Source organism: Morus notabilis, unplaced genomic scaffold (genome assembly GCF_000414095.1).
Source record: "Morus notabilis unplaced genomic scaffold, ASM41409v2 Scaffold940, whole genome shotgun sequence".
Lineage (NCBI taxonomy): Eukaryota > Viridiplantae > Streptophyta > Magnoliopsida > Rosales > Moraceae > Morus > Morus notabilis.
Genome location: NW_010361497.1, coordinates 1,412 through 18,223, shown reverse-complemented (window position 1 = coordinate 18,223; position 16,812 = coordinate 1,412). Strand labels below are relative to the sequence as shown.

Here is a 16,812-nt window from a genome sequence, read left to right as displayed (position 1 = left end):
ATAAATGATTATTTTGTGAAATATAGAGATGAATCTTCATCACTCACAAAAAAGTGAATTTCACTAGATTGGATCCCGCGTGCCTATTTAGTGAGGCTCACCTAATGTCAGTAGAGGGGTCTTATTTTGTGGTAGAGTACCGTGATAAGAGACGAAGGATATGTCTGGAGCTCTGGGCAACGTCTCTGACCTTGCTGCAGAGAACTGATATCAATCAAGGGAGGTTTGAAATTGGTTAGATAATGGATTTATGCTGTTGAGTGATTGTGAAGAGCTGTTTGGGACGGTCTGACAAATTGAAGCAGATGTATTGTCTCTGAATTTGGTTAGCCATGTCTGTTGATTCCAAGAGTGAGGACAGCTTTTGGATAGAGGAATGTCCCATTTGTATTCTCTCAATGTAATCAATTATTAAATGAATAGTAAAATGTATAAAATTGAGCGTAGTACCCACTACCTAATGCAAAATAATCTGATATCATTGGTAATGAATAACATTTCCACTACTTCTAAGCAAACGAGTAAACTACTTTTAAGGAACAGTACATAACACATTCCGTCAAAATTGCTACAAGTCAATTTATTTCTGAGCATACTGACCACTACAGATCAGAATAATCTAAATACAACACGGAAAATTACAATTACGTCGGAACCAGTTTGATGGCCGTTTCCTGTTTGCCTAACGCACAAATAAATTACAACTTAAAAATGCGGGATTGGAGCTTCCAAGTTGAGACTGATCAAGGTTCCACCAGTATATTTGCATGAACTTGCTTTCAAGTTCTACTAGTCTTAACAAGAACCTCTCATTAATCATGTTCGATCGGCCCAATTACGTCATGTAATTGCTAGTTAGTTCGTGCTCGATTTAGAATAGCTTTTGAGAGTAAGCTGATTCCCGAGAATGAAAGGAAGCAAGCACATCATACTCAAGTTGGCACAAGTGCTAATATTTGGGTCTTGATTCTACCCATGTACGTTTGTATTTCTCTGTATATTTGAAGATTTTGTGGACAGCACGGATGCAAACTTGTGACCGCGGAATCTAATATCTGAGCCACGTCCGCTGGAGGATATTGCCGTTCAGTACATGTCTGCATATCAGAAGTACCAAACATCAATCATAACAAGATACATTAAGAACAAAATTTCTCCTCTACACATTTGAACCGTTTTAGGCTTCATCAGGTTTTACAGTCCTTAGAAAGTTCAAGTTACTTTTATCATATCTTAATTCTGACATGAAAATGTTAGCAAAGGATTAGAAACGAGATAAATAAGTGCTTGCATGCAAGCCAAATCCAGTAAAAGTTGAATCACAATCTAGGTGTGTAGCAGAAATCACCTAACAAATATCAGAGGGACACAATGTGTGCGCATGTGTTTTGTGTTGCGTAATATACATATATGGGCTTTAAAGTCTAGAATGTCTTGAATTACCTGTATCATAAGCAAAGTAGCAACACACGATGTAATGACCTCTGACGGGACTTGTGCCTCATTTTTTTCAGAATCCGTACGTGAATTCAGAGCAGATGAATCAACAGCGTGGACTGGCTCAGATGTAGAAGAAAGCTGCTGATTGCGATGCCCCAAATTGCCATTGACCTGGTCCTGTGTCCTATTCATTGATACTCTGGAATCTGATGTCAATGAGTTGTCCATAGAGTCTAGGGCTTCCCTAATCTTTGCATAAGCATCTTCTCCCTCCCCTCTTGATGAAAATGCCTGTAAGTTTTACTGTATTAGATTCACACCCTTCTTCATGCTATAAGTGAAAAGAGGGGGGCAGCCCGAACATACAAGCATAAACATATAAAGTACCGAAAGAAAAGAGAACAATTGATTGGACTTCTTGGGTTTATTTTTTGGCTGATGGATTGGACTTCTAGGTCAGTATGAAGTTGACACCGCATTGGATGACTTTATTTATGAAGTATAAACTTTTCTAAAACTCTTGAAGAACTGAGGAAAGCAAACCTGGAACAGCAACATCTTATATCATTTCTTAACCCAACGTAGAGAACCATAAATGTACTATATACTTATATTAAGGGGTGTCAACAAATTGTTAGTTGGAAGAATTACAAACATAAACCTTGTTTTACTCTTGTAGTCTTAGACAATCCACCATCGGCTTCTGAAAGTTACAATTAAATTGAGCAAAGTTTAAGATTGAGTAGTAAACTATTTTTTTCAAAAAAAAAAAAGTATATGTATATATATATATATATATATTTTTTTTTTTTAAATGTCGCATGGGTCTTATGCTCGTGTTTAGTTTCTGGTTGGTATTGGGTATTTGATTATGATTAAGAACATCTACAACATCATACCATGTTTGAAAACACATTTTAGCAGGTAAATTGGGGGATTGAAAATATTTACCTCTTTTTTTTTTTTTTTTTGGTGGTGAATGGGTCAAAAGGGCAAAATTGAAACCCATATATCTAATCCCGGTGGTGGAGTTGTAGCTTTCAAGATTAGAAGGCAGATTTTTTAAAAAAGTAAAAACTACGAGGCATAGTATTGTAATCATCCCATTGTTAGTTCACCAACCACACTACAAGCTCGATATCCAGAAGAACAATTTAAGAACAAAAACAATAATAAATAAATAATTGAAATGTTGAAACACAAAAAGTGCACACAGAGAAAAGGACGGACGGCCTTCAAACCTGAATAGCAGCATCAACCATCGCTTGTGCTTTAACTGTTGATCCTTTAACAATTTCAATGACGCTAGATCCTGAATCTTGAGGAATGGAAAAACTATCAAGTGAACCTGGAAGGACACTGTGGACACCGATATTGGCAGGGGCCTTCAGCCAAGGGAGCAAAGCATTTCCAGGGTAACTATTACGTTGCCTCAAATCAAGCAAAGCTGAAGAAACCTGCATTGAGAACAATTAATTAGATCCTGTGCAGACAGGATAGATATATTAATAAAAACATTATTAGATAAGGATATATAGTGATGGAAGCCACATGCCTGGTCACTGGCTTCCTTTAGCTGTACAAGTACCGTTGCATAATGCTTCTTAAAAGGTTCAGAGTTTTTTAAAGAGTAGTCTCCACTATTCTGGTTCTCCAATATTTCATTATTTGTTTTTCTAAGCTCCATCAACAATGCTTCCTATAAGACCAAAACAAAAGGCAATGTTAGAAAAAAAATGTTAACCACAAATAATGAGTGCGTAATATTAAGCAAGATCATAAAAGTGCATGATACAACACTACGTATGATCATTGATAAACAAAACGCTGAACTGGCAGATCCAGATACCATAAAGGATGACCAAGTATGGAGGCTAATGATTATAATTTTACGATGTCAAATTGAAAGATAATGCTGGAGTTTAAGTTGCTGCAGAATCACCAAATCCATAATAAGGAAAATTTAAACCTATAGATGACTTGGAGATGGACATGTTCTCGTTTTAGGCTTAACAGATGACAAATACTAGAAAATACGTCGCTGCAGATTTACCTAACAAGAATCTGAGAAGACGAGAAAAAAAGATTCCAAGAAGGCACAAATCCATGAGAAATGAAATAGCAGAATCTTCAACCCCCATACCAATTAAAATAAATCCTAAATGAGCTAATGTAATCAAACGATCAACGGAATGGATACTAGATTTTAACCTTTTTGTCAAGGGCACGGGTCAGCTCATAAATAGCTCGTATATCAGCTTCCCGTGCTTGGTTATTTGCCACAGCAAAAGACTGACTATAGGCTATTGGTTGTGTGCTCACAATATCGACCGCTGCTGCCTTCAATTGTGAAATGGCATGGGTTGCATCTCCCTGGACAAAATATATTTAGCGTAAATTATGTTAATTCATCAGAACAACAGGTATTCTAATTTTGTAGATAAACTGATGCGTTGCAATTGAAAGAACCAGAACTAGGCTGTAGGTACATCTTTTTTGTTTTTGAAACAAGAACTGTCTATTCATGATAAAAATTACATAAAAACTAAAAGAGGAAGAGTTACCCTCAAGGCATAAAACATAAACTAAGGTCTAAGCTACAAAAAAGGGGCCCAGCTCCAAACCAAATCAGAAACAAAAAGCTAGTTAAACTCCTTGTCTTGCTGGACGGTGGACCCAAATAGCAATGAAGAAAACAGAAAAAAGGCTTAACCCTTCTTTCCCCTCTTTTCTTTATATTTAAGAACTCGTTTATCTGTGGAGAGCATTAAAAACATGATTATTCATTAGGTGGGTGACTTTAGCAAATGAACCCCAGATCATGTGTGAGCAAATGACAGACAGACAGCTTAATGTAGAACACATTTGATTCCAAAATAAAAATGTAAAACGTCAGCATATAAAGAAAGGACAAGTGGACCTCGAAGGATAAAGATTTTTTTTTTTTTTTTGCTGGGGCTAAGCAAAGTTCTTTCAAGTAAAAAAGAAATGAACTGAGATATTTATTAGGCAAAAATGAATTGAAATATTTAGTAGGCATTCCGACCTTTCCATGCTTTCCCAAGGTATTCATGGGTCTCTGTGCTTTCTCCGGATGCCCACCTGAAGCAAACATCATGGGCCCTCCAAAGTTAAGATTGCCATTCATTTGTGGCTCATTAGATATAAAGGGAAATTTGTGGCCACCAATATTCTGTCGCCTTAGAGTTTCTGGCATATTTTCCAATGGGTTTAAAGGCATGCAATCCACATCCTACAAGGAAAATTTTCTCATGTTACTCCCAAAAGAGAGAAATGGTACTGCTATTACAACGAAAGTTATTACCACTAGAAACGTTCTTTGCTAGAAAAAGAGAAAATGGTAAATCAAATATGAAAAAAAAAAAAGAAACAGATTGTTAGATACCATCTCTAGAGGACCTCACAGAAGAATACCATTAGAAAGTACCTTCAACTGAACATCAAACATAAATGTTCAAGTCCTTCCATTCTACAACTATAAAAAATAAAACAACATCTCCACATCTGATAGAAATGGTAACTTTCATCATTTCAGAAAAGTAAGATGTTTTATTTAACATAAATTTCTCTGTTCTTTGTATCAATTTCAACTTATCAGCTGTCAGCTAATGGAAACTCACAATTAAGTCCTTAAACCATCTCCAAAAGTGACTTGAGGGACATTATATGCAAAATCTCTAAATACAAGTTCAAGAGATGTTAGCCAAAAAAAGGGCAGTACCATGACAAATTCAACGCCTATCTCAGGACGGTCAAATTGAACCCTGCACCTATCATGATCGACTGTAAGAACACTTCCATCATGAATTTCTCTTGTTCTGGGATGAAGAGCAATGACTCGTTGTCCAACTGTCAATGGTCTTGCTAAATCTGTGGGGAGACCTTCTCTCACACCAGTATGAAGTTCGGTATAATGTTCTCTTACAGATTCTCGATATTGTTTAAGTTTCTCCCTTTCTTCACGGAGAAAATGTTCAGAAAACCTCCGGGGTTTACCAAGGGAACTGCATTAACAAGCAACTCTGATTTCATTTTCATACATGTTTTCTTAATAGTTTCACTCAAAACAGAAAAAGATGCATAAAAAGAGAAAAGTGTACCTTCTAATTACACCCCACTCAACACGAGTTAGCCTTGGGATGTGCCCCAATCCAACATGGTTTAAGTACTCCTCAAACTCCCTCTTGGCAAACCAAGGGTAATCTATTGCACTATAAAACCACTCAAATGCGACCCATCTACGCACCAAATATGATGATAGGCAACAAGAAAGCTTTTCCTACAAATCAGAAGTGAAAAGCATGAGTTGGTTCTGAATTTAATTAAGTTACAAGATATAAAAAAAACAAAACGAAAGGTTTGATTTACCTTTGTTGAAGTGGAATGCTTGTTGACCTTCCCTTTTACTATATGCTCAGAAAACTTGATCTCCTTGGGGAAAAATGTTTGGGGTATATACATTTTTCGTCTACTTTTTTGTTTGATCGGTAAGTTAACTTTGCTTGCAGTAGGAACTTGGATAGATGATACCAATGGATCAGTTCTAGTTCCAGTTCTTATGTAATCACTATTTAAAGAACCTTCAGCTGACGATCTAACGGATTTCCATTTCTTGGAAGGAGTAGAGGATTGGCTACTGCATTTTCCCTTAATCACTGGTTTACTCTCTTCTTCACAAGTGACCTACAACACACGGATCACAAAACAGGAGATGAAAATCACAATAGTTTCCCAATGAGAAATGCAGAGAATCACTAGCCTTTAGATTAGTGAAATTTCAATAGAAAAACATATAAGATATCAGGATACTTAATCATATATAGAACCAGCATAGGTTTTCATTTATTTATTTATTTTTTTTCGACATTCCACCAGCATATGTTTGTCTATGTGTGTTGCAGACGTTTATGCTAAATTCACTTAGAAAAGAAAAAAAAAAAAAAACTTTTATCACAAAAAACATTGAAAGAGTAATTTCATTGACTTTCCACAAATTACTACAACTAATCATTCTAAAGTACGAATACAACAAAGTATCTACACTTCTAGAAAAAGCTAAATACCTCAGTCTTTACAGCTTCACTCGCACGAGAATCCAAATGAGCTTCAGCACTTGATACCTGTAACTTGAACAAGAAATGGCTTTAACATCAGGTTGACTAATAAATTGGAAATTAACTTATACGATACAGATGCTAAACAGATGAAGATGAAAATACTATGTTACAAAGAGAAACCATTTATTGTTCACCTTTGGTACCAAGGACTTGCGCTTCCTTTTCCATGCTTTGGCGTCAGAACGAGGCTGTTGTTCCAATGTTGATATAGTATTAATATCAACTTTTGAGTCCCTTCCAAGTTTGGATTTTTTGGAACTGGTACCCTCAACTCCAGAAATTGCATAGGTTCCCTTTTGTTTTGCAGACAAGAGTTTATTTCTGCTTCTAACTTGGCTAGTAGATGTGTCTTCAGGTAGACTGAATTTATCTTTCACATCAAGAGTTGTTTTTTCTTCCTTCAACTTAACAGATGATTCTAAATCCAACAGATTATGATAGAAATGAGAAACCACTCAAATAAAATAAGGAGATAATTATTTAAACGGACGGAGGAAGGTTCAAATATCAAAACAGCTGCAGTAAACCTATCAAAAAAGCTGCAGTAAACCAACAACAATCTACTCTAAATTTAACAGTAATTTAAACGTTACAGACATTCTTACACCACATTCAACAAAATCATTTTTCTTGAACCATCCTCTAAAAGGTTGAAAAATAAATTAATGTAAGACCAATATAAGACTAAAATGTTACGTGGCAAACAAAAATTAAAAACCAACAAGTTTAGGCAAAAACTGCTTACCAGATTCCATTGTGCATGGTGGCATCATCAGTGACAAATCAGCCAGTGCTTGCAAAGCATCAAATTCAGAGCTTTCATCTGCAAAATTAACAATCAAAAGACTCAATTTGTTACAAGAGATAAATTTTGAAAACCTGAACCAGAGGACAATTGGATAACTGATAGCAAACCAGTAGCTGGAAAATACGGCAACAGATCATGGTGTTAAGGGTAAAAGGTTTTCGCTATGTATTGCATGTGTGTGGACACGCACGCATGTGAGCCTGTATGCACTATACAAACATGGATTTGTATTTATATCTAGAGTTATCATTTGTAGTATGAAAAGATTAAAATCTTTCTTTCAGAAAAAAACTTGGACGAAATCTTTTCTCAATCTTTTCTTGTTTAGTTTATGGCATTATGCTTCTTCTTCTTCCTTTTTAATTCTTTTTCTCTTTGGATATATTATTTAGTGCAATATTTGGAAGCAGAAAAGAATATCATTTTGTTTTACAACAATATATATATATATGTATATATATGGGAGTTTGGGGAGGGGTTGTACCTCCGAAAAATAGTTTCTTGCTTCTCTTTCGTTGAACTTGTGGGGAAACTCGCTCAGCTTTTATGTTTGAAACTTCAGCGTCAGCTTTTCCTTTCAGACTGCTGACATTAACCCCCTCTTCTGTCCCACTACATGCCTCTCCACCATCATCGTCTTCAACTTTCTCTTTCTTTCTGTAAAACTTCTTCCCCTTCCGATGAACCTCAACTGTACCGACACCTTCCATATCCACCAAGGAGCTAGTATCTTTTGCATAATCTCCATTTTCAGCTCCCCTACTTCCAACACTACCTTCTAACTCAGATTGTGGATGCTATATCACATAAACAAGAAAAAAGTCGAATTATAAGGATAAAAAAAGCAGTGGCTGAAAATAATATAGTTGTTGCACATGATCACTAATTTTTCCCAGCTCAGAGCAGGAGAGGAGCTCACGTGTTCTTGTCTTTTGTATGGTGTGGAAACTTGAGGAGAACCTACTCTTTGAGCAGCCTCAGTCAACGCCAGTGCTGCCACATGTAAAACATCGTCCTCATTATCATGATCTGACTTTCGATTCCTCTTAATTGGTGAATCATAATTTTCCCCATAATCTTTCTTATGAGAATATGATACAGGGAAACGTGGTGTCCTCTTCCCAACTGCACGAGGCTGACTACCTGATACGAAGCACAACAACATAACTCCAGTGTCATATGTAAATGATTAAGTTAGTAGAACAAATTTACTTAAGAAATTAGCATTCCGCTAAGTTAAACTTTGCAAGCAGATATCCAAATTAGAGTGTCCATGCATGTATGGACATAATCAACATCCACAGAAAAATAAAATAGCAACAATGCAACGAAAAGCTACTTGCATAGTAATATCATGCCACATTAATTAAAATGTCATGTCAATTAAAATATCACGCCACATTAGCTAAAAGGTCATCTCATTTAAAATATTTTAATAGACGTCTATGATATTACTGGGCGCATGAAAGGAACCAGAAAAAGGGGACATGTGAGCCGAATACATATTTCGGGGGATATTTCAGAAAGTACCACCATACATGTTCAAAGAGAAGCAGCAACAGCTAATCTAATAACTCGTGCATGGAAAGCCGTTAAAAGTCATCCCAACAAAGGAAAACCAACAAGAACAAAGATATGAAATGCCAAAAAGGAAAGAAAAAATAAAGGAAGACCATCAAGAAAAATAACTTTTAAAATCAATTTGCAACATCCCTTACCTTGTTCTCTGTCTATAAAAATTTTTAGATATTTTCTTAGTTTCCTCACTTCTTTTTAGTCTTTACAAATTTTAGTTCCAATACAGCAAAAGATTTAGAAGCCCATTATATTAAAACCTAGCTAGACAAATATGCCAGCTCTAATTACTTTCTTTTCTTTTTTTTCCGTCTCTCTTTAAGGTTTCAACCTAATTTTGTACATCCTTTACATTTACGCATTTTAAGGGAAAAAACTACAATTGATCAGTACGAGGAATAACTTGAAATTGATCAAAATAGCGTAGCAAAATGCTTGATAACCCATGGATTAAAAAAACGTATGCCTCGAACGCCTCGAGGCGCTCACTTAAGGATTCGAGGCTACGTTTTGATGGCCTCCAATGAGGCTTACACCTTTTTCATTTGAGGTGTACGCCTTGAGGCACGTCTGAGGCTTAAGCCTCATTTAAACAGGCAATTAGGCCTGATTTTTTTTAAATTGCAGGGCGTTTTTTTCCTTTGATAGTCAGCCCATCTGCAAAGTTTCAGCCCAATAGAAGAGAGAGAAACAAAAATAACGCTCTGAAACCCTATCTTCTGTACCATAGGCCAAATCCTAAACACCCAGCACCCAAAATCTCGACCTCTTCTCCCCTATCTTCTAGATCTCCGACGACTTCCCCAAACTTACTTCCTCTCTCAACTATTTATGTACTCTGCTCTGTTTTCTTTTTTCTTTTTTCCCATTGCCGCTGAATGCTATAAGCTCTTTTGGTCTTGGTTTTAACTTTTATTTTTATTTTTTCTTTATAGGCAATGCTTTTAGTTTTTTATTTTTTCTATGTTATATTAATATTATATAACATACTTATTTGGTTATTTGGTAAAGATAAAACTTCATTGAAACAAAGAAAAAGTACAAAAGCAAGTTTGAGATGGACAAAAAATCCATAAAACTTCATTCGGTTATGTTATGTTATACATCATTATTATAAAGTATATAACTATATGTACTATATCGTATACTTATGCTGTTTAGTTTGTAATTTCTGGTTTTTTTTATATTTTTAATTAGTTATCTATATTATCAAAAACAAAATTAGCTATTTATAATTGCTGATTAGTTAGTTTTAACAAGACTTAAATTGCTATGTTTAGTTTCGTTTAGAGTGTTAGACTAAGACTCAAGGATTAAAGACGTATTAAAAAAAAAAAAAAAAAAAAGACTAAGACTCAAGGATTAAAGTTGTATTAAAAAGAAAAAAAAATGAGTGTTAGACTGAGACTAAGACTTACCACATTTCTCACTTCTAGACTTTATGCATTATTTCATGTGTTTTTGTAGCCGAGTATGGAATAATTGTGGGGGAAAGTTATTAGTTGACTTTGAATGATTTCCCTAAAGTTTTGGGATAGGTGATTAGGCAGGATCCCTCTTTTTTTTTATTTATTTCCTTATTTATCTTGTTTCCTTTTTTTGTTGTTCCCTAGCTTATCTATATAAGGAGGCCGGTGTACATGCCTAGGAAATGAATGAGAGAACTATAATTTTCATTCTTCTAGCAGTGTTTGTCCCCTAGTGCTATTTCCTCGGGTTCTTGCTACATGGTATCAGACCCGGTTAAGTCTGGACATTCTTGAACTCCAAGTTGTAGATGGCAGCGTATAGGAGGGCTTTGACTGGAGCAAGCGGAGGCGATGTCCCTAAGGAAAGTTTCAACACCTCACAGACTACCTCCACAATTGCTCCCACTGCTATTTCTCAACCCACTTCCATGAACCCCGAAAGTTCTAACCATATATCTCTACAAATTACCACCCACAAATTAAATGGAAAGAATTTTCTTAAGTGGTCTCGTTCAGTGTTGATGGTTTTACGGGGAAAAGGAAGATTGGGCTATTTGGATGGTTCAATTCCGTAGCTCAAAATTGAAGACCCTTCTTATGCGAATTGGGAACCTCAAAACTCCACGGTGATGGCGTGGTTGATTCACTCGATGGAAGACAACATTGCAGATACCTACAAATTGTTTCCCACGGCAAAAAAGAAACGGGGATGCTGTAAACTTGGCCTATTCTGATTTAGAGAATGCCTCACAGATGTTCAAATTGAGAAACAAGGTGAGAAATCTGAAGCAGGGGGAGAGTGATGTTACACAATATCATGAGCTGGCAAGACTTTGGCAAGAATTGGATCTCTTCTCATCTCCATCTTGGAAAGACCCCGAAGATGCAATCTTGTATAGAAGGATGATAGATCAAAACCGGATATATGATTTTTTTGCAAGACTTAATAAAGACTTGGATGAAGTCCGTGGCCGATTGCTAGGAATGAGACCTCTGTCCCAAATTGAAGAAATTTTGGCTGAGGTGCGTAGAGAAGAAACAAGAAAGAAGGTCATGCTTGGAGGAAATATGCAAAATTTAGAGAGCTATGTACTTGTTGTTCATGATCGTGTACAAGAGAATCTGGGGGAAGGAAAAAATAACAAGAAGTGGTGCGAACATTGCAAGAAACCTTATCATACCAAGGAGACTTGTTGGAAACTACATGACAAACCGACCAACTGGACACCTCGGAACCGTGGACGTGAAGGAAAGGGATTTCAGGCAGCAGCCGAGAAAACTGATGAAGAATTAATTACTCCAGCTACTGCAGCACCGGTTTTCTCCAAGGAACAGTTGGAACAATTAAGGCAGAAGATGATGACACAATCATCTTCCCACTCATCATCTCTCTTGGCTCAAAGAGGTAAAGCATTAACTGTTTTTTGTGGCTTGGCAAAAAAAAGAACCATGGATTATTGACTCAGGAGCAACGGACCACATGACTAGTTATGGTAAACTTTACACCACATATATTCCCAGCGCTGGAAACCGCAAAGTGCAGATTGCTGATGGGACCTCCTCTGTGGTGGCCGGTACTGGGACTATAAGAATTGGACCTAGTGTCATGTTAAAAGGGGTTCTCCATGTGCCGAATCTAAGTTTTAATCTTTTGTCCATAAGTAAGATAACCAAAGACTTAGACTGTGTGGTAATTTTTCTGCCAACTGTTTGTATCTTTCAAGACCGATGATCGGGGTTCTCCATGTGCCGAATCTACTTTAAGGATGATTCTGGCGTTAATGGGAAAGCTCAAATGGTTACAAGCAAATCTATATCTAGAACTCAAAAAGTTATGTTATTGCATTATAGATTAGGACATCCTAGTTTCCCTTATTTGAAGTTTTTGTTTCCATCTTTGTTCAAGAATAATGAAAAAATTTCAATGTGAAGTTTGTCAATTAGCAAAGCACACTCGTGTTCACCTCTTTCCTTTACCATACCGTGCATCAAAACCATTCATCCTTATTCATAGTGATATTTGGGGACCTTCTCGTATTTCAAGTCTCACCAACAAAAAATGGTTCATAACCTTCACCGATGACCACACACATGTTTTCAAAGAATTTCATTCAATGATTAAAACACAATTTGATGAGAATATTAAATTCTTGAGAACTAATAATGGCACCGAATTTTTCAATGCTATGTTAGGGGAGTTTGTGAGAAATAATGGAATTATCCATCAAAGCTCATGTGTTGATACACCACAACAAAATGGAGTGGCCGAAAGAAAAAATCGTCATCTTTCAGAAGTTGCCCAGTCATTACTGCTTACAGCAAATCTTCCTAAGCGTTTTTGGGGTGATGCAGTTCTAACTGCAACATACTTGGTAAATAGGGTACCCTCTCGAGTTCTCAAATTTCAAACACCGATAGAATGCCTACACAAATCCTACCCAGAGGCTCGTGTTCCATCTTCTCTAGAGTTAAAAGTGTTGGGTTGTGTTGCCTTTGTCCATAACCTTGATCCTAACCGAGGGAAAATAGACCCTAGAGCTCATAAATGTATTTTTTTTGGGGTATTCTGCAACTAAAAAGGGCTATAAGTGCTGCTCCATAGAAAAGAGGAAGTACTTTGTGTCTAGGGATGTCACCTTCTTTGAAGATCAACCTGCGTTTACCAAAAATTTCCTTCAAGGGGAGAAAATATGGGAAGAAAATTTTTGGGAGAAGTCAAAATATCCTGTAGTTCCAAGCTCCGAATCTTTGGACCTTAAGTCTTCGGAATTTTTTTGGGATTTTGCTCCTCCTCCAGAAATTACAAGCCGTGAACCTAGGGATTCTAGTCTTAATGAAACATCCCCTGAAGTCGAGATCATGGTAAAAAGTTTAAAAATATTCCTGGCTTAAATCAGACAAATCCACCTGTTATAGAGCCTGAAAATTTCCCGACCATTACCATAGAAAATTCCACTAAAATTCCGGATAATGTTCAGTCAAATCTACCCGTACTCGAACCACCTGGCTATGATCAACCACACACCATCATAGAACAGGTAGATAATCCTTCACAGCCTGACAATCCCACACAAGTTCAAAACCTTTGAGCACCAAAGTCTATAATGCAAGAATATAAAAAAATTAAGGAGGGTGGCCTGCAACCATTTGATCTTAACCTATTCACAGGAAGAACCAAAAAGTTCGAGGAAACTAGAAGGTTACTCACCACCAAGAATCTGACCCAGAGTCTGGTCTTAAGGGGGAGTTGGAGGATTTAGGCATTCCTATTTCTCTGAGAAGGGGTACCAGATCCTATACCAAACACCCTATAACCAATTATGTAGGGTATGATCATTTGTCAGGACCAATGAAAGCCTTGGTGTCTAATATGGCAAGTGTGGAAATACTGAGAGATATCCAGGAGGCAATGGAAAAAGCGAAATGGAGACAAGCTATCTTGGAAGAAATGGGAGCTCTAAAGAAGAATGGCACGTGGGACATTGTGAAAAAACCTAGAGATAAGATTCCAGTTGGGTGCAAGTGGGTACTCACAGTCAAGTATAAGGCAGATGGTTCAATTAAAAGATATAAAGCTCAGTTGGTGGCTAAGGGCTACACACAAACGTATGGAATAGATTATCAGGAGACCTTCGCACCTGTAGCCAAAATTATTACTGTTTGAGTTTTGTTGTCTCTAGCAACAAATTTGTATTGGCTAATGCAACAACTTGATGTGAAAAACACATTTCTTAATGGTGACCTGGAGGAAGAAGCTTATATGGAGCTACCACCCGGGTTCAACAAAGATGGAAGGTGTGATGAAGTGTGTAGGTTGAAGAAATCACTATATGGCCTAAAGCAATCACCACGAGCTTGGTTTGACCCATTTACTAAGGTGATCAAAGAGCAGGGATACAAGCAGGCTGCAGGTGATCACACACTATTCTATCAACATAAGGACGGTAAGATTACAATACTCTTTGTGTATGTCGATGACATTATTTTGACTGGTAATGGTCTTGAAGAAGAACAAAGACTCAAGAGGAAACTAGCAGAAGAGTTCGAGATTAAAAACCTTGGGAGCCTCAGGTATTTTCTTGGAATGAAGATTGCTAGAAACATAAGTGGCATTTCAGTCTCGCTGAGAAAATATGTACTAGATCTCTTGAAAGAAACCAGGATATTGGGTTGCAAACCAGTAGAGACTCCTATAGAACCAAATAAAAAAAGGGAAGTTGTAAGGTGTCGGCAAATCAGGATTGTCAAGTTAGGATTTGATATTTGAATAAACTAGGAAAGAATCAAAGAATAGAATAAAATCCCTGATTATGTGGGATTCTAGGGTTTAACGTGTATTCTCCTTTTCTATTTAAGTGTGTTCTATTCTCTGGAATTAATAAGAAAAAACAGAGAGCTATTCTCTCTTTCTGTCCCTGATATTTTCCTATATGGTATCAGAGCCTAGGGCTCGATTATGAATTTTAAAGCCGCCATGGTTGGGTCTAGTTCAGCCACTTCAGATGCCACCAGTGGTATGGCTTCATCGGGGACAATTTCACAGTCAAATTCGATAGTTTCCTTCTCTGAAAATTCCCTTCAAATTACCGTTCACAAATTGAATGGAAAGAATTACCTTGAGTGGTCTCAATTCGTGCGACTGGTGATCGACAACAAAGGGAAATATGGGCATTTGAATGGAGAAGAAAAACCTCCAGCCACCAGTGATCCAAAATACAGGCAATGGCGCTCAGAAAACTCCATGGTGACTGCCTGGTTGATCAACTTGATGGATCCGGTTGTTGGAAAGCCCTTCATGTTCTTGCCCACAGCCCGTGACGTTTGGGAGGCAGTCCGGAAACGTATTCCGATCTGGACAACCACTCATAATTGTTCGAGTTGAACACTCGGATGTGAAAGATGCAGCAAGGTGACCGTGAGGTAACGACCTACTATAATGATATGATGACAGTATGGCAGGAATTGGATATGTTCGAAGATGAACAATGGGAAAACTCTAATGACAATGCTCGGTACAAAAAGAAGGTTGAGAGAGGCCGGGTATTTGTGTTCTTGGCTGGGTTGAATAAAGATCTTGATGAGGTTCAAGGACGTATATTAGGAAAAAGACCCCTGCTAACAATAAGAGGTATTTGCAGAGGTACGTAGAGAGGAAGCACGGCGACATGTGATGTTGAAAAACATTGATAAACCAAAGATAGATGGTGAGAGATCTGCCCTTGTAATCCGAGGCACAGAACCAGAAGGAGACAGGCATGGAGGTAAACAGAGGCCCTGGTGTGACCATTGCAGGAAAGCATGGCATACTCGGGAAAACTAGTGGAAACTACACGAGAAACCAGCAAACCTGAAGAAAAGACCCGGCAGTGACACCAGGTCAGGGGGAGAGTTCCGCGCATTCCAAGCAAGCCGCACGGATCCAGAGCAGGAATCTCCATCAGCATCCCTTCCTTTTACAAAGGAACAGATAGAGCACCTACAAAAAATGTTTCGGTCCCAATCTTTAGGAAACTCTAACTCCTCTTGTTCTCTAGAACAGTAAGGTAATTTTTTCACTGTAGCCGCTGCCTGTACCAAATCAGATGGCTCCTGGATATTAGATGCAGGTGCTACCGATCATATGACCGGCAATTCACAATTTTTCTCTTCATATACACCTTGTGCAGGGAATCAAAGAGTTAAATTGCAGATGGCTCCTTTGCTACGGTTGCTGGGAATAGTTATCATTTCCCCTTCTCTAATTCTAAAAAATGTCCTGCATGTTCCTCATTTGTCCTACAACCTCTTGTCTATCAGTAAGTTGACACATGATCATAACTGCCAAGTTAATTTTTGGTCTTCTCGTTGTGAATTTCAGGATTTAACCTCGGAGAAGATGATTGGGGGTGCTAGACTGGATAGTGGTCTCTACCTCTTCAATAATGGATCAACCTTTGGAAGACAAGATCAACAGGCCTGTTTCAATTCTATTTCTGTTTCTAGTGACAGTTAGATTATGTTATGGCATTATCGATTAGGACATCCAAGTTTTCAATATTTAAAGCATTTGTTACCCAAGTTATTCATGAATAAAAATCCTTCTATGTTTCGATGTGAATCTTGTGAATTAGCAATGCATCATCGTGCCGTTTTTCCATCACAACCATATAAAAAATCGAAACCATTTACCATGATTCATAGTGATATTTGGGGTCCTTCTCGAGTGTCAACTTTTTCTGGAAAACGCTGGTTTATTACTTTCATTGATGACCATACTAGAGTCACTTGGGTCTTCCTTTTAAAAGAAAAATCCGATGCTGAAATAGTGTTTAAAAATTTCCATAATATGGTTTAAACACAATTTCAGACTCAGATTAAAATTTTCCGAAGTGATAACGGCAAA

At 37.3% G+C, this 16,812-nt stretch overlaps 2 protein-coding genes across 2 annotated transcripts; one reads left to right on the top strand and one right to left on the bottom strand.

Annotated features, from left to right (window-relative positions):
• Positions 1-589: 589 nt before the first annotated feature.
• On the bottom strand, positions 590-10,882 carry LOC21385033 (protein ALWAYS EARLY 2). The gene is made up of 15 exons (XM_024166589.1): positions 10,819-10,882; positions 8,306-8,529; positions 7,871-8,183; positions 7,324-7,401; positions 6,713-6,996; positions 6,525-6,581; positions 5,830-6,144; positions 5,562-5,740; positions 5,183-5,465; positions 4,487-4,693; positions 3,652-3,813; positions 3,029-3,139; positions 2,682-2,897; positions 1,444-1,731; positions 590-1,097 (listed from the first exon to the last, which is right to left on the bottom strand). Exons 1-15 carry the CDS (start codon positions 10,880-10,882, stop codon positions 933-935), a joined length of 2,946 nt encoding a protein of 981 aa, XP_024022357.1. The 3' UTR covers positions 590-932.
• A 4,004-nt stretch (positions 10,883-14,886) lies between these two features.
• On the top strand, positions 14,887-16,422 carry LOC112091879. Its single transcript, XM_024166587.1, has 4 exons — positions 14,887-15,271; positions 15,382-15,570; positions 16,097-16,149; positions 16,288-16,422. The coding sequence occupies exons 1-4, from the start codon at positions 14,887-14,889 to the stop codon at positions 16,420-16,422; spliced, it is 762 nt and encodes a 253-aa protein (XP_024022355.1).
• Positions 16,423-16,812: the final 390 nt, after the last annotated feature.

What these genes read in the sequence shown, in the direction of transcription:
- LOC21385033 (XM_024166589.1), bottom strand. Translation starts at nt 10,882, where the DNA reads ATGGTTAGAACTTTCGGGGTTCATGGAAGTGGGTTGAGAAATAGCAGT. An exon ending in GTGAAGCTGTAAAGACTGAG is followed by an intron (nt 6,145 to 6,524) that starts GTATTTAGCTTT and finishes CGTGTGTTGTAG; the next exon opens with GTCACTTGTGAAGAAGAGAG. An exon ending in GAGTGGGGTGTAATTAGAAG is followed by an intron (nt 5,466 to 5,561) that starts GTACACTTTTCT and finishes TTGTTAATGCAG; the next exon opens with TTCCCTTGGTAAACCCCGGA.
- LOC112091879 (XM_024166587.1), top strand. Translation starts at nt 14,887, where the DNA reads ATGAATTTTAAAGCCGCCATGGTTGGGTCTAGTTCAGCCACTTCAGAT. An exon ending in TTGGGAGGCAGTCCGGAAAC is followed by an intron (nt 15,272 to 15,381) that starts GTATTCCGATCT and finishes ATATGATGACAG; the next exon opens with TATGGCAGGAATTGGATATG. An exon ending in AATAAGAGGTATTTGCAGAG is followed by an intron (nt 15,571 to 16,096) that starts GTACGTAGAGAG and finishes CACCTTGTGCAG; the next exon opens with GGAATCAAAGAGTTAAATTG.